At 51.2% G+C, this 20375-nt stretch overlaps 10 protein-coding genes across 10 annotated transcripts, besides 1 other annotated feature; 5 read left to right on the forward strand and 5 right to left on the reverse strand.

Annotated features, from left to right (window-relative positions):
• Positions 1-42: 42 nt before the first annotated feature.
• PODANS_4_1280 (uncharacterized protein) lies at positions 43-956 on the forward strand (the record flags this gene model as incomplete). The annotated part of the gene is made up of 2 exons (XM_001903703.1): positions 43-521; positions 581-956. The coding sequence occupies 2 exons, from the start codon at positions 43-45 to the stop codon at positions 954-956; spliced, it is 855 nt and encodes a 284-aa protein (XP_001903738.1).
• A 629-nt stretch (positions 957-1585) lies between these two features.
• Positions 1586-1657, forward strand: a tRNA (tRNA-Glu).
• Positions 1658-3536: 1879 nt separating this feature from the next.
• Positions 3537-4528, forward strand: PODANS_4_1290 (uncharacterized protein; the record flags this gene model as incomplete). Its single annotated transcript, XM_001903704.1, has 3 exons — positions 3537-3807; positions 3867-4228; positions 4277-4528. 3 exons carry the CDS (start codon positions 3537-3539, stop codon positions 4526-4528), a joined length of 885 nt encoding a protein of 294 aa, XP_001903739.1.
• Positions 4529-4741: 213 nt separating this feature from the next.
• Positions 4742-5671, reverse strand: PODANS_4_1300 (uncharacterized protein; the record flags this gene model as incomplete). The annotated part of the gene is made up of 1 exon (XM_001903705.1): positions 4742-5671. One exon carries the CDS (start codon positions 5669-5671, stop codon positions 4742-4744), a length of 930 nt encoding a protein of 309 aa, XP_001903740.1.
• A 655-nt stretch (positions 5672-6326) lies between these two features.
• Positions 6327-8015, forward strand: PODANS_4_1310 (uncharacterized protein; the record flags this gene model as incomplete). The annotated part of the gene is made up of 1 exon (XM_001903706.1): positions 6327-8015. One exon carries the CDS (start codon positions 6327-6329, stop codon positions 8013-8015), a length of 1689 nt encoding a protein of 562 aa, XP_001903741.1.
• A 198-nt stretch (positions 8016-8213) lies between these two features.
• PODANS_4_1320 (uncharacterized protein) lies at positions 8214-9782 on the reverse strand (the record flags this gene model as incomplete). The annotated part of the gene is made up of 1 exon (XM_001903707.1): positions 8214-9782. One exon carries the CDS (start codon positions 9780-9782, stop codon positions 8214-8216), a length of 1569 nt encoding a protein of 522 aa, XP_001903742.1.
• Positions 9783-10815: 1033 nt separating this feature from the next.
• PODANS_4_1330 (uncharacterized protein) lies at positions 10816-11349 on the forward strand (the record flags this gene model as incomplete). Its single annotated transcript, XM_001903708.1, has 1 exon — positions 10816-11349. The coding sequence occupies one exon, from the start codon at positions 10816-10818 to the stop codon at positions 11347-11349; it is 534 nt and encodes a 177-aa protein (XP_001903743.1).
• A 3368-nt stretch (positions 11350-14717) lies between these two features.
• PODANS_4_1334 (uncharacterized protein) lies at positions 14718-15116 on the forward strand (the record flags this gene model as incomplete). The annotated part of the gene is made up of 1 exon (XM_001903709.1): positions 14718-15116. One exon carries the CDS (start codon positions 14718-14720, stop codon positions 15114-15116), a length of 399 nt encoding a protein of 132 aa, XP_001903744.1.
• A 413-nt stretch (positions 15117-15529) lies between these two features.
• Positions 15530-16338, reverse strand: PODANS_4_1335 (uncharacterized protein; the record flags this gene model as incomplete). The annotated part of the gene is made up of 2 exons (XM_001903710.1): positions 15530-15719; positions 15998-16338. 2 exons carry the CDS (start codon positions 16336-16338, stop codon positions 15530-15532), a joined length of 531 nt encoding a protein of 176 aa, XP_001903745.1.
• Positions 16339-17404: 1066 nt separating this feature from the next.
• Positions 17405-18196, reverse strand: PODANS_4_1337 (uncharacterized protein; the record flags this gene model as incomplete). Its single annotated transcript, XM_001903711.1, has 1 exon — positions 17405-18196. One exon carries the CDS (start codon positions 18194-18196, stop codon positions 17405-17407), a length of 792 nt encoding a protein of 263 aa, XP_001903746.1.
• A 460-nt stretch (positions 18197-18656) lies between these two features.
• Positions 18657-20204, reverse strand: PODANS_4_1340 (uncharacterized protein; the record flags this gene model as incomplete). The annotated part of the gene is made up of 1 exon (XM_001903712.1): positions 18657-20204. The coding sequence occupies one exon, from the start codon at positions 20202-20204 to the stop codon at positions 18657-18659; it is 1548 nt and encodes a 515-aa protein (XP_001903747.1).
• Between the last annotated feature and the right edge of the window lie 171 nt (positions 20205-20375).

Below are 20375 nucleotides of genomic sequence, written 5' to 3' on the forward strand. Positions count from 1 at the left end.
ATCCCCCAAATATCTCGAGACCTACCACAGTACAAATACAATATGTCCGAACCCTCAGAGCCAACCCCAGTTCAAGCCTGGGACAGCATTGCATCTTTTTGGGATGAAGCCATCACCCCTGGAGGCAACAAATACTTCCACCGTCTCCAGGCTCCCTGCCTTCACCGCTTTCTTGCTAAGCATCTTCACCGTGATGCGAGATGCTTAGACTTAGCGACTGGTAATGGAGTGGTTGCCCGCTGGATGCTTGATCGAGGAGCGGGCTGGGTCCTGGCGACAGATGCCAGCGGCGAAATGCTGGAAATCGCTAAGCACAACTTTGCCTCCGGAGGGTGTGATCCCAAGAGGTTTACATGCCACAGAACCGACGTTACTTCAGAGCAGGACATGGGAGCCCTCGAAGAATTTCATTGGCACGGAAGACTCTTTGATGTCATTGTCATAAACATGGCTCTCATGGATATCGAAAGACTGGATGTTCTCGCAGCTGCCCTGCCCCGACTTCTTGATCCTGGTGGAGTGTATGTAATGCATTCGTGCTGGAACCTGCCGTTCTTCTTGAACTAATGCCTCTCCATAGATTCGTCGCCACTGTTCTTCATCCCGTCTTTTTCACCTCCAACGCAACCAAGTCGATCTCCATCTCATTCGACCCCGCCACCGGTGAGCAAGTGACGACGCGGTCAAAAGTCATCACAGAGTATCTCGATGTTGCACCGGCAAAAGGAATTGCTTGCCCGAGTCAGCCAGTCAAACAGACGTACTACCATCGCCCCATTCATGAGCTTCTGTCTACCTTTCTCAAGGATGGGAAGCTTGTCATGGATGCAATCGAAGAGCCAGCTTTTACCGAGGATGATTGTGATGAGAGGAGAGTAGAGTCGAGCACAAACTTTACGCAGCTTCCAGCTCTACTGGCTTTTAGACTGAAGCATCGAGTTGACAAATTTGAGTAGGGGGACTGATCTAGGGGTGACTAGCCGGACGCAAAGCAAAATACACGGGGGCGATAACACATTGTTGGAGGGTCAATTGTGAAAATAGTTATTTCAAGTGACCCTCAAAAAACAATGTCATACACTCTCTGGGCTTTCAGGGGTTGCAGAACCATTAACCTCGAATGTAATGGAAGTTGGATGTCTCGTAGACGAACTTGGTCTGATATAACCCTAACCCGGTGGATAGCCCTCATACCCTTCATACCCTGAGACGACTGACCCAACAAGAATTTTCCGCAGACCAAACGACACTCATTCTGGACAGGTAATATGTCTTTGTGGAGGAAACAATTCATAGCAGATTGGTTTTGACCTGACCCAAACACTTCAAGTTCCCTTTCCACCAGAAACCGCATCCCAGAGTCTGCAAAAGCTTTTGTGGCTCTCCCAAGTTCACATGCCAAGCCACCCACCCACAGACATTTGTCCTTGCAGCCAAGCCCCACTTTGACTCGTCACTGGTGATCCTCTTCTGCATGGTGTTGAAGCCTGACTCGCGCCAGCCCAACCAACGCTCAACGTCCCCACAAAGCTGCGCCTCTTTGACACATGAAAGCAAATCCCTCACCCAGTCTCCATCAAAGCAGTCCGGTATAGTGTAACGGTTAACATATCGCGTTTTCACCGCGAAGCTCGGGGTTCGATTCCCCGTACCGGAGTCGATTACGTTCCAACCATCGGATGATGGTGGCAGCATTTTTGCTCCATCCAGGGTGTTGCTCCGAGTCTGGAGAGGTATTTTGTTGGCTGTCTGGGCAACGGGCTGATTTTTGACATTGTCTGGCCATTTTTCTTTAGTGTAGAGACTTGGGCAGAACAGACGAGACTGTCTGGATCTGGCTCCGAGACAGAATTTCAGAATATTCAGAGCAGGTACTTACTTTATGCTATGACTTCCCTTGGATATTTCTGCAGCGCTCTATAAGAGCAGCCTTTTGAACACATACTTCAGAGACTCTGCCAGGGATAGAATACCTACCTAGGATATCCTTGGGCGAGGTTCAAGAAGCGTTTGTTGATAGGTTTCAGACCTTTTCGTGTCCCACTCACACTGGAAAGGCACAAGACTCGCTTTCGGTTAGCAAACAGTCTGAGTCTACAAAGGCTTCCTCATGTCAAGACAGCACGGAGATACGCGTATTTCGGACGGAAGGATATCATGAAGACGGATTTGTCGTCAGAACGCCGAGGTCGGAGAGCCTGGCTCATTGCCTACATCGCGAACAGCCTCTCGAACTCATCGTAATCCAGGGGCAGTTTCCAGTCATCTTGAACATTCTTCGACTAACAGATACCGCAAGACCCGAGCATACGGTGAAGAAGCACTGGAGCTTCTACCTTGGTCAAGCATTTCCATTCTCAAACGACCAAAGCTAACGAGACCATACCCCGTCATTGTAGTGTTTCTACATCAGTTCCCATACCCAGTGCCTCTTCAAAGCATCTCGGTGTAAAGCTAACCCTCGGTCTCAACATCACCGGTCTTAGTTGCCTCATTCGCTCGCCTACAACGGTGCATATAAGGACTTATCACTGTGGGTCCGGACGACAGGAAGTGTGATTCAGAGGTTCTGGACGCATAGAAGCACTCAACAGTGCAGAAAGCCCACTCTTCAAGTACCGTGAGATGGAACAGCCACGTGCTGCGCTCCAACTGTCAAGCTCTCCCACTGTAACAGTAGTATTGCTGGACTGTCTCATCATCTGGTGAGATCTTGGTTGTTGTCTTGAGTCCCAAACTTGGTTTTCACTGGAACAGACATTCCAAAGGCGCAAATGCAGAATCCTACGATGGCACCTGCTCTCAGCTCAAGGCTGAGGGAGATGCAACAGCTTTGCGCTGAGACTGAGGAATACGATGTCACCATCATACTCCACGTAGGAAATGTCCGATGAACTCTCCGTCGGCCCACGAAGCGAAACCATATCAATATAACGTCAGTGGAGCTCTCACCAACAGCGGACACCCTCTCCGCTCTGGGATGGGAATACCTTCTTCTCTTCCGCCGGTTTTCGAAGACCAAAACGTCGAAATCCGTGCCCTCTGCACCGGCTTGACCCACTTCAACCTGCTCGATATCCCGTCTTGAGACCCGAGGCACGGGGTAAATTAACCGTAGATGAAACCAAGCACTTCCATCTCCGCACGGGCAATCTATCATTCCCGGGTATACCAAACATCATCCCAATCAGAGCGCAGGGGCAAGACAGGGGCCACCTGACGACCCAAGTGTAAAAAAGTCTCAACCTCTTGTTGCGCGGGTTAGCAAGCGCCCCAATCTTTCCCTGACGCTTGTAGTCGGGCCTGGTCCTTGCTCAGAGGGCCTCAGATGTATAAAACCTTCCCTTCATCCATACGAGAGATAGATGACAGACGTATATCGATCAGCTGCTGTGGTTGGCGTTCATGGCAATAACGTTGCGTCCGGGGGATTGGAATGCACCATTACGCTTGTACCCCACGACGAACTACCGGTTATTGGGGCGTTCCAGAAACCAGAACCATAATGAACCGTTTTAAGCGGATTCCCCGGGCTGATGAAGACTTGCGCAGGAGAACCTTCCACGCAGATTGACAGGTCTCTTCGGTTGCATCAAGCCACGCAAGACTCTGGGCATGAGTTTTGGGAGGGTGATAAGAAGGCTGATCTCCTGGCTTTGTTAGCACCGATTCATTACGATCATGTACTCAAACAGGCACCGCAGAGCTTCAAGATGCAACTCTCCAACCTCCTCACCATTGCCCTCGCCGGGTTGGCTGCTGCCTCCCCTGTTGAGCTGGTCGAGCGTCAGCAAAAGCTTCGCATCAGTGCGTGGACCCCCCTTTTACCCTTATTTTCCCCCTCCCTTGTTGACTAACGAAAACAGTGCCTCTTGGTGACTCCATCACCGAAATCGCCTGCTGGCGCGCCTTCGTCTGGGATCAGATCGCTGCGGCCGGCTTCGCCAACCAGGTCCAATACGTTGGTTCTCAGAACTCCAACCCTCAGGGCTGCCGTCCTACGACCACGAACTGGGATCAGCGCCACGAGGGTCATTCCGGCTGGCTCGCGATTGATATCGCCAACAACTACCTCGCCAACTGGCTCCGGAGCACACCGGCCGATATCGTCCAGTTCATGCTTGGCACCAACGATGTGTTCAGGGGGAGAAGCACCAATGATATCATTGCTGCCTACACCAAGATGGTTCAGATCATGAGGGCGGCGAACCCTAAGATGAAGATCATTGTATGTTTGACGCTGAAGTTTTGAGAAAAGGGAAAACTAACAGCATAGGTCGATCTTGTCATCCCGCTCGGCGTTGGTTCCAACTCGGGTATCCAGGCCCTCAACGCCCGCATCCCCGCCTGGGCTGCTGGCCTCAACACCACCGAGAGCCCCATCGTCATTGCTGACTGCAACACCGGCTACAAGACTTCCGACCTGCGTGATGGTGTCCACCCTAGCATTGCTGGTGATCAGTTCCTCGCCACCAAGATTGGACCGCCTCTTCTCAACTATATCAGAGAGTCGCTGGCTGGTAACTAGGCCACTCGCGGCGAATAAAGGGACGATGAGTACATAGGACTGATAGGCACGTAAATACCAGCAACAATGAAGGATCCACCTTGAGACTGTTTAAGCCACGGAAGTCTCGCGCTGTAGTATCGATGTCAAGAACTGACTGCCTCGCTTTTGGTTGAGTAATGACCCCTGACACACCCCATCAAACCTCCTGTCTTGGTCCCACCGGTTGCCTTCCTACCAATCCAAAAAATACGCAATCCCATCCAACAACGCACTCCCCCCCACAGCAGCATGATCCATCCCCGCATACTCCTTCACCGCCACATCCCTCATCCTCCCGCTCCCCACAAGCCGATCAAACAGCTCATGACTATACCTCCCCGGCCCAAACCTCTGCAAAAGATTCTTCCTCGCCTGAAACTGGGACTCCGTCTGCGTCCTCCTCCTCAGCGGGTAATCCTCCAACTCGCCATATCCGATAAAGACCGCTGGCTTGGTCTGGTTCTGCCCAAACTCAATGTCACCAGGGATGTCCATCCCGTCTCCCAACCTCCGCGTGACATTCATTAGGACCGTCTGGTTCATCAACGTGAGTGATGGACTGGCGGCGATAAATGTATCGAATAAGTCGGGTTTCGTGATCAAGGCGTAGGTAACGAAGAGACCCCCGCTTGAATGGCCGTATATAGCGTCCCGAGTGAAGTTGACGTTGGGGAAGATGGTGTCCTGCACCCAGGGGCGGAGGGTGAGGTTGATGAAGTCGATGAAGGTGTCTGCACCCCAGGGAACGGGGTCGCCGGGGATGGGGGCGCCGAAGTCGATGCTGCGTTGGGTGAGGGCGTAGACGTTGTCTGTGAGTGGGTAACCAATACCGACGACCAAAGCATCGGGTTGGGAGGGGTCGACGGGTTTGCGGCGTTTGAGGTGGTCGGCTGCTGTTGAGGCTAGGGCGTTGCCGTCTGTGACGTAGACTGTCAAGGCGGTTTTGTTGGTTATTTCTGCTGTGGGGAGAGAGGAAGGGCCCCATTCGAAGGGGTAGGAGAGGGAGATTTGGTAGGTTACGTTGGAGGAGGGAGAGGAGGTGGCGTTGTAGAAGAGGGTGTTGGGGAGGAAGGCTGGGGGGAGGGGCGGGAAGGGGGTGAATGTCCAGGGGGCAGTGGCCATTGTGGTGTGTTTGATGTCTAGTTTGTCTCTAAGTGAATTTAACAGTTGGATTGGATGGCGAATTGATAGATAGCCTGCTCACGATGTGTTCAGGGCTTGAGGCAAGCATTATGGAATGAAGAAGTGAGATCCAATTCCTGCGTGCATGGCGGGGTGCTCGGACTCGGTTCAATATCCCCGCGGTACGTCCCAACTTGTAATAGTCTCGGCAAATATCAGTCCGAGTAGCGCCATCAACAACAGGTCACAAGTTCAGCTCGAGGGAATTAATTGTAGGTATGATGGGTTAGGTGTATGACACAAGACACGGCCAGTATCCCGAACAGCAGTTCAACAGTTCGCTGACATGAACCTGAGTTATGGAGCTAGCTACCTTACCTTAGTCAATTGTATAGCTCTTGTGCTACCTAGTAACTTGTAGCTCGATGCTACCCCCTCACTTTAGCGCCTTCATGCTATTTACCACGTGACATTTATGGAAGTTCCAGCTTCATCTTGTTGGTTCGAATTCTTCATGGAGGTGGTCCTGTTCCTGAATCTTAATCCATTCTCCCTTTAGGCATGCTCCCACGGTCACCCACCTGCTCGAACAAAGACGAAAATACGATGCTTCGAGACTGAGGCACCCTAATATTAGTTTCGTCCTGCAACAATAATGAGGCTCATTGACACTACAACGTTGAAGTTACGCGAGTTCACGGCGTACACCACTTCCGACTATCCAAAGTATGCAGTGCTCTCTCATACATGGGGCGCCGAAGAGGTCACCTTCCAGGACATGATGACGGAACCTCTACCTTCTGAAAAGAGAGGATTTGCAAAGATCAAAGCGACTTGTGAGCTTGCCCGGATTGACGGTGTGAACTTTGCCTGGGTCGATACCTGCTGCATCGATAAGTCTAGCAGTGCCGAGCTTACCGAAGCGATAAACTCCATGTATGCCTGGTATCGGGCTTCAGAAACGTGCTACGCATTCTTGGAAGATCTGGAGTCAACGACCGAAATCAGCGCAAGTTCAGACTTTGCAAAATGCCGCTGGTTTACGCGCGGTTGGACCCTTCAAGAGCTCATCGCCCCAACAGAGCTCAAGTTTTACGATAAGAATTGGGTCTATCGGGGGTCCAAACACGATCTTGCAGTCACACTCAAGGCGATTACACGCATACCAATCGGAATTTTAAAGCGTGAGCAGGAGCTCACCACAAAGTCTGTGGCACAGCGGATGTCGTGGGCGGCCTTCAGGGAGACAACGCGCATAGAAGATGAGGCGTACTGTCTGCTTGGCATATTCGGCATTCACATGCCTCTCATTTATGGAGAGGGCTTCCAGGCTTTCCAAAGGCTCCAGCAGGAAATTGTCAAATCTATTGGTGATATGACCATTTTGGCATGGGGCTCTGTCCAGGGCGGCCAAGGCTCTTCAGAGGGCCTCCAGGGTCTTTTTGCACCCTCCCCAGATGCGTTTTGGATCCCCGGTGTCATCAATTGCCTCCCAAGTCTTCCCGATATAACCATAACCACAAGAGGTCTCAGGGTGTCGCGAAACACTTGGATGCCTCTCTGGATTCATGGAGCAACCTACTATTTGATTGTGGGTGCTTTCAGTCCCTGGACTGAACGTGTCAGCACCATGCAGTCTTCATCGGTCTCAGCTCTTCGACTGTCAAAGATAGGGCCGGGAATCTTTCTGAGAACAGGGCTGGATACCGAGGTCCCTGTAGACGCTCTATATGCTCAGCATCATCAGTCCGAGTACTATCTTCTTACAGATATTCCCAGTCAGATAAACGACATTTACGTTGGATACCGGAAGCATTCACTCCACGTCGAAGTCAACAAGACGTTCCACGTGGAAGATGCAGTTCCCCATTCGCTGTGGGATGACGCAGACAAGATCTTTCTCCGAGAAAGCGCCTGGCAACCACATGCCCGCATTCATTACAATGTGGTTCTTGGTGTGAGATTCAAAGGGATCGGCGACTTCAGTGCCATTGAAGTGGTTGTACTCCTTGACTTATCCTCGCATCTAGCGAGCCTTATTATCTTCCAAGCCTCGCAGGCACCCAGGCTCGTTTCAAAGCTCTTCGGCCCAATGTCGAAAGAGCATTCGATGATGCTGGCTGACTTGGAGCATCTGAATGATTCTGAAACCAGCTTGGAAAGCTTTGTAACTGTATCCACTGACAGGGGACCCGCGAGGATCACACCGGTACTTACTGAAACGGAAGATGTGTTTCTATCGTCTGAAGAGGAAGGCAGTGCCATTCCAGTAGCCAACCTCCAGCTTCAAATTTGGGACATTGGTGACAGCGCAGATTCCCAGCTGGTGACCGGCGAGAAGTGATGGTATATGAGAGACCAACGAGTGAATGAAGACGGGAGTGCTTAGGAGAAATATCGCTGGATGATTTGGCCCGTTCCCATTATACGTAGGCTTCAACTAAGTTCTCATCAGGATCTTGGTCAGTATACTGATCTAATCTTCAAACTACCTGTAAGTATATGAAATTTCTACAGAAAGATAGACTTTAGAGATAAATACCTACTTGACCCTGATTGTCTCATTTTTGCTCCATCCAGAAGATGAAAGCACCTGGGCTGTTCCAACAGCATATCCTGCGACTCGTAGCCCTCCGTTTCTCTCTTGTCCTACCAACATAAAGAGGTTATTCTCAGGATCAGACCAAGTAGGATAGCTTCCGTTGAGATAGTTCTTCTTTTCTCCAAGGTGAACCGCGTATGGTGGCAACGATGATCCACCTTGCACGTCGATTATGTCCCATTGTTGATGTCTATGATCCCGTATACTGTGAGCCCCCGTGCCCGTGGTGTTTTCAGATCCCCCAGAAGCAGACACAATCACAGAGGCAACTGGTGCTGTGACATTGACATAGCCGTCTTCATCGACAAAACCGGTCGGGGCACCCTGTAACCACCAAAGCAACCCATTCTCCATGGCATCTTCATCCCCCAAATGCGCCTCAACACCTTCCCCAAGCTCCAGAATATTTGGTGCAGTTGAGAAAACCTTACCTGGAGGCAGGCTTGGAATCACTCCAAGCCACTCAGCCCGGCCACCTCGAGCCAAAATCTCTCTCATGAGAGCGAGTGCTGCCTTTAGCCTGTCATCGTGTCCAAATTCCCTTGCGTCCAAAGACACTCCAAACATGCCCATAATACTGAGAATCATATCCACAGGCCGATACGCAACACGCATCATGGCCGCCCGCCAAATCGCCGAGGCCATCCCCTCCTTCCCCTTCAGATCCAGCGCCCCAATCAGCGCATTCCTCTGCACCCTGTCCCCGGGCCGTTTATCCCCCACTATCAAGTTCATTTCCAACTTCTGTTTCTTTTCCTGCGTGGGATCATCTTCCGATTTCGTAACCAGATAAGTCGCCCTAGAAGACGCCGCCAACAAAGACACCAGCTCCGTCATTCCCGCCCCTGACTCGTCACCCTCCACTTGTTCAACATGCAAGTAGAACAGCGACTCTAGATAACAAGTGCCATGGGTCCATGAAAATAACACCTTGCAACGGGGCGGTGCGATAGCTTCTTGGAGAGTCCATGCGCGGGAGACCCAGTTGGTTTCTTCCTCAAGGGCGACAAGTCGTGACAAACCTCCAGGGAGGATAAGACAGACGTGGCAGTGCTCATAGATGGAGAACATTCTCTGGATCTGCCAAGCCTTGTCGTCTTCGTCCCCTTGCTTGATGCAGAGGCCGTCGAGCCAGAGGAGGGGGCATTCAAGCTGGAGGGCGGCGCGGCAGGCGGTGCGGAGGGCGGGGAGGGAGATGGGGTCGGCGTTGAAGGCGGATTTGATGGTCATTGTTGGGGGTGGGTTGGCGGTGGGGTTTAAGGGGGGGACGCCTTTCCAGACGTAGGAGATGGCGGCGTAGCGGTTTTTGGGCAGGATGTCTGTTTCGACTACTCGGAGATAACTGCCGTTGGCGAAGGGTTTGGCGTCGATGAACCGGTACCGAGCTGCGGGTACTTGGTCGAGGGAAATGGGGGCCGTGGAAAGGGACTCGAAGGGAAGCTTCAGGACGCATGGCATGGAGTGAAGATCGTCGGCCTGTCCACCAGCTGGTTTTTCGGGGTTCTCCATAATATCAAAGTAAAACGATGAGGTGTTTGAGGTAGAGAATACAAACCTCTGACACTGTCAGATTCGCGAGAGGTGTTGGGCCGTGATGCGATGTGAGTGGCTCCCGTCCTGCCTCTGACCAGCCACCTTGCCTCGATGACTACGATGATATCCCCAGACCTTTGTGAGGCGTAGGACCATTCGATCCTTTCACATACGACCCATATCCAGCTGAAAAACTCGGGAGCAAAAAGGTGGTATGAAATATATTCGTAACTACGGTCGTTGATCTGATCGCCCTGATTGCTGGAGGTACCAAGTGGATAGGACTGATAATAAATCAACCTTACGTCGGGCACTGGCATGTGATAGCCGTGGCTCGGTGTCTGCCTGAGTGTTGGTGAGATGTGTTCGAAAGCGGCACTGAGACTTGATTGCGGTCGCAGGTTTGGTTTGGAATATACCGAGTCCCACGGCGTTAGATGCTTGCAGGCTCACGGACGAGATCAAATCGTAAAATGAGTTTGGAATTGAAAGAGGCCTGATGGCGATAGTCCCTGTATCAGCTCGTGACTGACCCCTCATCCCCTGCCAAGATCTCTGGTCGACATTTCGCTTCAGCGCCTGCCACTACAGAAAATTCGTAAATCCGTCGGAGCTGCATCTCACTCCTCGTACATTACTTAATGCGCCCAATCCCCGCAATCCAAAAAAAAAAACTGTGGCTCAAGCTTCCCCATCACATCGTAATCTTGACCGACTCCGCCACAGACGCAATGAACACCCTCAGCCCGCACCCTTCGTATATGCTCCAGGATGAGTTTTTCTGCATACGTCAAGTTCAGGATCAGGCGCTCACGACAGGTTTCGTTCCATTGACAACTCTATCCATGAAGTCAAGCAGGGACTCGAGGGCCTCACGGTCGAAGTGAGGGCACAATTCGCCAAGATCGACGTACAATTTGCCAACATCGACGCACAATTCAAGGAGGTCAGGATCGAGTCGCAGCACATGGCTGCTCGCTTCCATAACAGCACCCTGAAGAACCCTGCCATGAGAATTGTACCTGTTTTTATACTTGACAGTTTCAGAGAAATCGCCAGCCCTGACTCCAAGAACTTCCCTCGGAACGCCAAAGAGTTTTACAGCATGTGCGATAACCCGAACGAGCGTCTCACCAGGATGTTGCATTACCTTGTTGGCTTCTACGACGTCCAGTTGGACCACCAGGAGCTGTCACATTCCGACTCGGAAGCCATCGATGACGTCTCCCCTGGACAGAGAGTCGAAACGACATGGGTAGCAGTGGAGATGCTAGAAAGCATCCTCGGTCTCAACGAGGAAAACTTTATCAAGTTCAAGGAAAGGGCAGCTGCCCTCGTGCACCGCTCTCCCCAGCCACCCATCAAGCGCCCGAATCCACCGTCCACAAGCATCGACGAAGGCAAGCAGAAACTTGCCTCTCGACCATCCCAACGAGCGCCCACGAAGCCCAAGAGCTTCGGTTCCGGCGAGGAAGATCAGATCTTCGGGGAGAACAGTCATCGGAAACCTCTTCCTCACAGCAAAGAATGCCTCCCGCGTTAAAGGACTTCCGCTCGCTGGACTCGAAAGAGGACCCATCGAAAGCCCAACAAATACATTTTCAACGCCAGAGAGGCGGTAGTGCTCTATCTAATCAATTACATGGAACCTCCTAAAGCCGCTGAAGCCCACCTTGACAGAGCTGGTGATTTTGATCGCACGTGCTGGTGGAAGAGGCTTAACATGGTTTGACAATTCTCGCCATTGCAAAGACACAGAGGAGTGACAGCGTGCCAAGTCCCGTGTTTGATGAGCCGACATCGGAGATATCCCCGAAACGGGCCACCGCGCGACCGTACGTATTTGCGGACTGTGTGCAAGGGTTAGGGGTTTAGGTGTGACTCAGTCACCAACTGGTATTTCACGCATTTCTCTCTGTAATATTATACCTAAATACTTGTCCCGTACAGACGTATCCCATACTGTGCCTTTCCCGACCACGTTCGAGAAGAGTTGGGTGACGACAGCGGCGACGAGAGCCCTCGCAGTCCTTGTTAATCACGTCTCGTCGCAAGACATGGAGATAGCTAACCTAGGACAGAGTTTTGTGGGATTTGTCAAGCAGTGCCAGCTAGTGCCACGTATGCCTTTCCAGCGCAATGTGTCTGAACAACCAGTCAAGAAGCATGTATTAGCAATATACCTAGTATCACTTCAAGAACCTCGAGTACTAGTTAGTCTTGCCAGTGTGCTTCTTATCTTCGAACGAGTACCATCGCTGTGACCGACGCCATCGACTCGGATACCTTGCGCGAGTTCCGGCACTTAACAAGTTTACCTCGTGATGGATGATGTCCGGAACTGCGGTGCGGGACTAGTGTCTTCTAATTCTATGGGCATTTACCAGCTTCCTTTCTGCTAGCTACCCAACACCGCCCTTACCGCGCAGCCACGTAAGACACGAGTTCTGTCAGAGAATCCCGCCAATAGGTCTTGGAGCTCCAGAGTATATGACCTCCCTCTCGCTCCTCTTCCCTTTCCTTTCCCCTTATCCTTCATTCTTTTCTCCCCTCTGATGCCTGACGAATCAACCACCGGACCAGTGACTTCGGCATTCTCCACCCGCGCAACTAAAAGTCACAACCGGACTCGCTGTTCGACGCTACCTGGTATAAAATGGCCATCACCTATGTGCGACCGGACGACCGTCTCCATCTGCAAAGCATCGCGAGCCTATTTAGTGCCGCATCTAAGATTGTGACTGTCACAGGAGCTGGCATCAGCACAAATACAAGTATTCCTGCAAGTATCCCCGCTTCTCTTCCTACCCACCTCTCTCCAGACTTAGGATTTCCGATCAAAAAATGGCATTTATTCCCTCAAAAATCGCCGCCTCTTTCATTCTTCAGTTCTGTCTGATCCAAAAAAGCGGCCTATCTTCTATAGAGACATCACCAAGATACGTCAGGCCGTTAAGGACGCCAGGCCAACAAAAGCACATTGCTTCATCCTTAGTTTACGTAATGCTAGTAAGCTGGTTCGGGGCTATACCCAAGCATCCCAATCTTGATTCCCTTTCACGGAAGAACGTACATCCACCTCATCATAGGTAGCTGAACCTCCAGCATGGGCACTTCCATCCTACACCTATTTCAAGATACAGGTATCCGTCCGCAATCCCCCATCGTCAACTACATTCGCTCCGGCTCTCACCAAGTACACGGAACCTCATGAAACGAGTCCAAAAAACAAGGCTTCATGGCAGCCGTGCAGTGTCCTCCTCCAAGCTCTGTCGTACAAGTCCGAGTTAGTACAGTCCCAAACAAAGGTAAAGAAGAGAAATGAAGTCAGAACGAGGTGTTTACCAAGAGCCTTGAAAAGACCAAGCCTCTGGCTTGAATCACACGGGATAAATCCGCAGAAGTGGAAGAAGAGAGAAACTGCATACCTCGCGCGCCCCGCTGTTTGATACACCTCTTCGGCCGGTTGCTAGCAAGAAAATGACCGCGGCCACCCGCCCAGTCAATGCAAAGCTCATAAATCCCCGGCACTCCAGTAGCGTCGTTGTATAAGCACCCTCCCCGGGCATCAATCCTGTGCAGCCCAAAGTCGGTATACCAGAGGCCCACGCGTTCCGGGCAGTCGATCCCTGAGCCGGGAGGGCATTTGGAGTAGACGGACATGCCGTCGGCGGTCACAGTGGTGATCAAGCCGGCGAGGATGGCGGTTAGGCTGGGGAAATGCATTGTTGTTGCTTGTTTTTGGTGAGTCCTAGCGGTGGCAAGCAACGTGGAGGAAAAGGTCGATGGAGATGCGTGAGGAAGGGGACGGTTGAGGTTAGATGGATGATGGAAAATGAGGGGGATGGAAGGGATAGAGGACGGTATTTATCAACAGTTAGGCCTGTCAAGGGTCCGATTGGCAAACGACTGAGAGGATGAAGCTGGTGATGGGCTGCATGGCTATCAGTATGAAAATTCACAAAGGTTGAAACGTTGGTGGATGAGGCTACCGCAAATAGAACCAATATTCGTGACATAATAGATATTGCCGAGGAGTGAGGTTTACGTATGCCTTGGACCCAGGCAGCAGCGGTGAAGACTCCTCCGTGGCGGAGTTAACCAGAACATTGTTTGATTGTTGTTAGGTTTAACCCATGTTGCCTAGGAAATTTATTAGATGTTTGATTGCTTAGTGCACTTCATTACTGAGGCTACAAGGTTGCCGAGCATGGGTTACCGGATTGGGGACCCAAGACTACTACATGATAGTGCTGTTGATAGAAACAGACCCTTCGGATATAGATTTAATCATAGCAAATCTCTACAGTTGTGTTGGTAAGCCGCATGAAAAGTCTTGAAGACCCATCATCGCGATTGACTAGCCCCAACAAGTCAGCTTGACTAAATTCACGATACTTCAAGCCCACATCACTGGAGCCTGTGATGTCACTTTACTCGACGAGGGAAGGTACCCTGCTTGGGAACTTTCTATCATTGTTTGCAACCAACAATCTACTAGCGACCAGGTGGATATACAAATATTTTATCCGAGTGGTGAATCATTCTCCAATTCCATCAAGGTACGCAGTGATGGCGGTCTGACGCGTTATCACTGACCCCGGCATCTACCAGCATCGTGATATTGGATTGACAGCACGCATTACCATTCCCAATCCGTGTATGGGGACGTGACCCCAAGAAGACACCATATGGACAGCAGGAGATCCCAGACTATAAATCTCCATGCTTCCCTTGTTCCAAGTCAAACACCACTCCACCCACATCGCCCTATCCTGCTATCATCTCCATCTCAACCTCAACCGCACAACCTTGTCACCCCTTATCCAAGTAAGTCCACTCCGAGCCGAGTTCTCAGCCTGAAATCCCTATGAAACAAACGCCTAACCCCCAATCTCCAGCGTATCTATCATGCGCCTCAGCACTCCCTTAGCAGCGGCAGCAACTCTGCTCCAATCCGCCACCCTCGCCTCAGCTGAAGCCTGGACCTTGTTCTCGTTCATCGACATGGAGCCCTTTCAACCGAACTGGGACGGCGGCCTCTGGCACACAGACTTTGGCTCCCACAACTTCAAGATTGAGAACGAAGATGGCTGCTGGAAGAACGTCGGCGTGCCCTCCATCGCTGAGGTTTGCGTCGACATTGTGCGCACCAGAGCCCACTTCATCGTCAGCGGGACTGGCCGGAGGCGGTGCATGTTTCTTGACCGCGGCAAGCGCGGCTCCAAATCTGCTTTGAAATGCTTCCGCGATACCTACGACCATTCCTGCTTTATCGAGCTGTGGGAGGAGGTGGACTGCACGTGGTAGATTTTGGAAGTGCTGTTTTGGTAGGGTAGAAGGATTGGAAATTGTGATTGCCCACCCAGTTCAGGGAGGATGGGATGGGACGGTGGGAAGAATACCCAAGATGTCTTTCATAGTGAGAGAAATACAACCTCAACCTGACTTATCTCCGCTGTTACCAGTACAGTGAGAAAGATGAAAATATTTCTTTTTAGACGGCCATCTGACCCAGGGTACCTATAACGAATGACTGTCGAATAGAAAAGCTGATGGTCAACATGACCTATTGGACGGTTACAAACGCCACCGTTGCCAATAGTTGGGAATGTTGGTGAACGATATTGATAGAACGGTTTCCGGAACCAACGCAATCCCCTTAACCTCTTCCACTGACCATCAACAGGCACTTCCTTGCCCCTGGCACGGATAGATTTCCGTTACACATGAGCCTTGATCTCGGCGTTGCTGTTCTCAATCTCAATGCTGTTGCCCGCCACACGGTTGCCGAAGCAGCCTCCCTTGTGGCAACACTTCCAAGAGCTGATCGAGTCGTTGAAGTTGCCGTTTCCATCGTTGAGCTTCTGATCCTCCTGGGTGTCGTAGCTGCTTCCCTGGCAGTCCCGATTCCTAAATCACAGAGTTAGAATTCTGTCTGAAAGGCTTTCGAAAGGTGACGAGCTGCTTACAGGTACCATCCGCATTTCAAGGCATTCTTGTTGTTGTTCTTGATGGCACTAATCTTGTTGTCCCAGTTGGAGGGGAAGTTGATTTCATGGTGTGCGGTTAGTTTGGTGTTTAGTCCCAGTAGGTAGCTATTGCAGCCAATGATATGTCAATGAGATAAAATGGAACACTCACAACAGTTGTTGGGAGTAAACTCAAAGGTGTGGCAGGGGACACCCCACTTGATGTGCTCACAGGCATAGACGGAGGCATCCTCTCGGCGAGAGATTCCGCTGTGCTCTGAGACAGGCACATTTGCTGTGGGGGCAGCCATAGCGGAGAAACCTCCCAAAGCGAGGAGGGTGATAAAGGTCTTGAGTTGGAACATCTTGATTGTTGAGATTGAGGATTGGTTCACTGGAGTAGCTTGGGGTTTTTGACTTGAGACTTGATGATGTGTTTGAGTGAAAGAAAATGAGTCGACATGTTTCCTCCCTTTATACACTTCTTCTCGTCCCTTTTCCAGGCGCATCAACTCACCGAACTGGAATTTGAAACAGGAACATAGCAAGGCCCAAAGCATGAGCAGATAACGCTTACCAGATGCATCACTAAACTCCCTGGCTGCTGATACATGGACTCGAGGAACTTTGACGATGTCGGATTAAGCCAGCGGACTAAGCCAGCGGACGTATACTGACAGGGTCCAGAATCCTTTCAGTTGCCACCCCTTCATCGCTTTATCACAGACTCCGAGTTCAAGTTGTTGACGGATTTCGCATTGGCTATATGACGGGATTTATTTCACAAAGATGCCCCCTCAAAGTCTGATGAGGTTTTAGGCAAGGCAACTCGAACATTAGCTAGAAACATAATGACGTTTCTACTGTATCTAGTAGGTGAACCAACACTTCAGTTGGGATTTGACCTGCTACCCACCCAAGAAATCCAAGAATGCTATGGCGAAATCAAAGACACCAGCGTCCCAAGCTACATCATCATGAGCCTCATCAATCGGCCTGCAACTGTGATAGGTTGTTGACTGTAACATATCTGACGACAATGACTAAGACTCTTGGTAAGTTGAAGCGCAGTGTTTTGCCCCCGACCATCACGCCAGTGCTGGAACAAAACATTCACCTCGCTTACATCATTCTCCTGGCATGGAAGGTGACAGGCTTGTTTATTCCTCCAATGTAGCGCTAGGCATGCTACACTGCAGAACAAGACGGGATGCCACCGGTGCTATCACTCGCCCTATTGTAGTATTTACCAGGTGGCTGGATGATATCAGCTCAAAATTGTGTTGTTGAATGAACAATCTGCATCCGAGTCTGTTATTACATTGGAGATAGATGTATTCATGACAGACAAAGAACATGTCGCCACACCACCTGACAAAATCGCCCTCTGACTCAGAAGAATTACACACAGTACATACAGTTCACCATTGACATTTTACTTGGGTACCTTGCACAAGTTAAAGCACAGAGTTTATATTTCTGTAAAGAAAAAAGGTACAGATTATTACTCCCGTCACCAACCCTCATACCACTATTATCCCCACGTCATCACCCCCACTCCCCATCAGTTTCCCTTAACAACCCCGTTGGCTACCTGAAGCTTACCTAAAACATTAAAAATAAAACTCACTTCCCCTCCCTCTCCCGCTCCCTCTCCCGCTCCCTCTCCCTCTCCTTCTTCCTCTCCCTCTCCCTCTTCCTCTCCCTCTCCCTCTTCCTCTCCTTCACCCTCTCAACCTTCTCCAGCGAAATCCCCATAATCCAAAGCCCCATCTTTGTGGAAAGGCTGTTATTCTTGTCCTTCTTCTCCTTTTTGGAGGATTTAGCATGGACGGTGGATGAAGATGATGCAGCCTGGTGATCAGGGCTGAAGTTGGGGGTTTTGTGGGAGTTGTCGTGGGTTGGGCAAGTATTTTGGTGGTGGTGGGAGGGAGAAGAAGAAGAAGAAGAAGAAGAAGCCTTAGCGGGCTGTTTTCCCTTCTCCTTGTTTTTGGAGGAGATGGTGGGGTTGGTGAAGTGGGAGTCCATTTTGGTTTGTTGTTGTGGGTTGTGCATTTGTTTGTACGAATGGAAGGGGTGTAGTTTGTTGTGAGTGTTTAGTTGATGGTGACGAGTAATGCGGATGAAGGATGGGAGAGACTCGAAGGGGTCAAGTTGTTTAAATAATGGTTGACTGGGGAGTTTATTCAGAGGGCCAGGTGAGAGACTCAGTGCTATAACTTTCGACCACAACAGCTGTGTTGACAGAGCCGCTTGACTGTTGGGCACATCTGTTGGAAGTTGTTTTGTATTGTTATGGCTCATGAACTTGGAAACAAGCTGCCAGTCCTCTAGGCCAGAGAACAAATGTTGGGAACAAGGGCCCTGTGATCCATCCACTTTTTTGCGCGACTGAAGAGCAACAATCGTATTGTGCATAGATGATGATAGTTCTCTTTGTCTCACACGTTGGCGGAACCATCACTGGCGGACTGCTGTTGTCTAGCACTCTCCAGAACTTGCGATTTCCTATTGACACATTTTCTTCTGCAAGGCTTGCTGTATAGACAAGACATGCCATCCGAGCAGGCCCTGGTGTACAGGGAAGGCTTGCAGAGTTGACATGCCTTGCAGAATTGAGATGCCTGGCAGAGTTGACAATCCTGGCAGACGTCGCAACTCTTGCCAGGCACGACCATCCTCGTAGCCTTGCAGATTTGGAGACTGGCAACCAAGTGGGACTTGTTTTCTCAGTTAGGGCCGGAAGTAGAAACATGCTACACTCTTGGATCAGTAGAGGAGAGCGATCCTTGGTATTCACTTGATTCATTCAAACACTATGTGCCTAATCGTTCAAAACGCTAGCCAAATCGCCATGCACGCTCGATAATGTACTTCATTAATAGTTGCAGATACCTCCAACATCATCGTCAATAGTCCAAGTACCTGCCAAACCAGGCATCTCCACCTCCTCAGTGACAGTATGAGACATCAGCAACCCAGCCCCCTCCTCGGGTTTTCCAGCAAAGAAGTCGTTCTGACCCGGGCCTTTGTGCACTCTGCTCATGAACCGCTTGGTCCATTCCTCAATAGCAGGTTCACCCGTCTCATCCCTGGCCTGCTTGAGGAAAGAGATGAGTGCTGTGCCGCCAGTTCCCTTGAGAGCACTCTTCTTCCCGTCATCAGCAGCTTTTTGAGCAGTGGCAGCAGCACCACGGGCATCGTAAGCAATCCCCTGAGGCTGCTGGCGAGAAGCAGTAGCGAGGTTGACCTTGCGACGGGCGACCTCGGGACTCCGACTGCGGCTCCGGGCGCGAACTTCCCGGCTGGGCAGGACAATATACCGCGTGACAATAGCAATGTGCTTGTCGCGGAGAGCGCGCAACATGGACAAACAGGCGTCGTAGGCAACTGAGAGAGGTTTGTTGTCCTTGTTCTGCTCGACATATTCGCGAATGTTGGCAACACCTTGAACATCCTGGAGGAATCTAGCATGGGGTCCGGGCATATACTGACGCATCTCCATGATGAAGTTGTGCTTGGGCGCAGGGGCGTGACCTTCACGTCCGCGCTCCTTGGTCGGCTTCTCACCAGTGGGGCGATGGGTGATGCCCAAGACGATGTCGAAGAATTGGATCAGACTGCTCTGGGCATTGCTGCCACCGGCATATTGGCGGTAGGTCTCGGTTCCAGTTCCGTCCTCGTAGATAACGCCGTTGGGCAAACCGGCTTCGCCCATGTTCTTGCTGCCGGCCAAAAAGGGACGGATGCGGTTGTAAAAGATGTTGGGGTCGCAGCTCTCATGCATGCGGACCAACAGGGTGGTCAGATCATCCAGACGCTCAGCAAACGTGCTCAGGCAGCTGGTGACGGCCTTTGCATCGTCCTCCCGGGCAGCAGCGATAGCCCTCAGCATCAGGGGGACGATGGGTGCACCACGGGCTTCCATGGCGACAGAGACAAGGTAAAACCAGGACTCGTCGATGCCACCGGTGAAAGTGCACAAGCTGGCGAGGTTCTCGAGATTGTCGATATCCTCGTCCATGAAAAGGGGCTTGAAGTTCCAGAGACAGACAGCTGCGTAGGTGGCAACGGGCGGCACCTCGAGGTGTTCAGACACCTTCAACAGCGGGACTGAAATGGAAGGCGGCAGACGGTCACTGGGACTATCACCGCCCCAGATGTAGCCGTGGGCCATAAAGGAGAGCAGCACGTAGGCTCTGCGCCATTCTGCGTCGTGTTCCAGACCGATGGTGGAGAGCACTGGGAGCCGGTCGATGACCCCGCGCAGCCGCTTGCTGAGAATGAGGGCCTGCAGGTTCGCCGCGATGGCCTCCCATTTGTTGTAGTAGGGATCCGGAAGCCTCGTCAACGGCAGGACGTCCGGGAGGAAGCCGTGGGTTGGAGAGATTCCATAGTTGGCCAGGTCCGGGATGGGCGCCAACATAACGGCGGGAATGTGTTTTTCGTTAAAAAGAGTAAAGGTAAAGTTGAGAGTCGAAGTGATAATCGCTTCAGTCGAAACAGTCCTGACGCAAGGAGTATACAGAATTGTCTCTGTAATACTCCTCAGCCGTGCGAAAACTCGGTTGAGGCGTGGGCATATGTTAAGAGTTAA

Source organism: Podospora anserina, chromosome 4 (genome assembly GCF_000226545.1).
Source record: "Podospora anserina S mat+ genomic DNA chromosome 4, supercontig 1".
Classification (NCBI taxonomy): Eukaryota; Fungi; Ascomycota; class Sordariomycetes; order Sordariales; family Podosporaceae; genus Podospora; species Podospora anserina.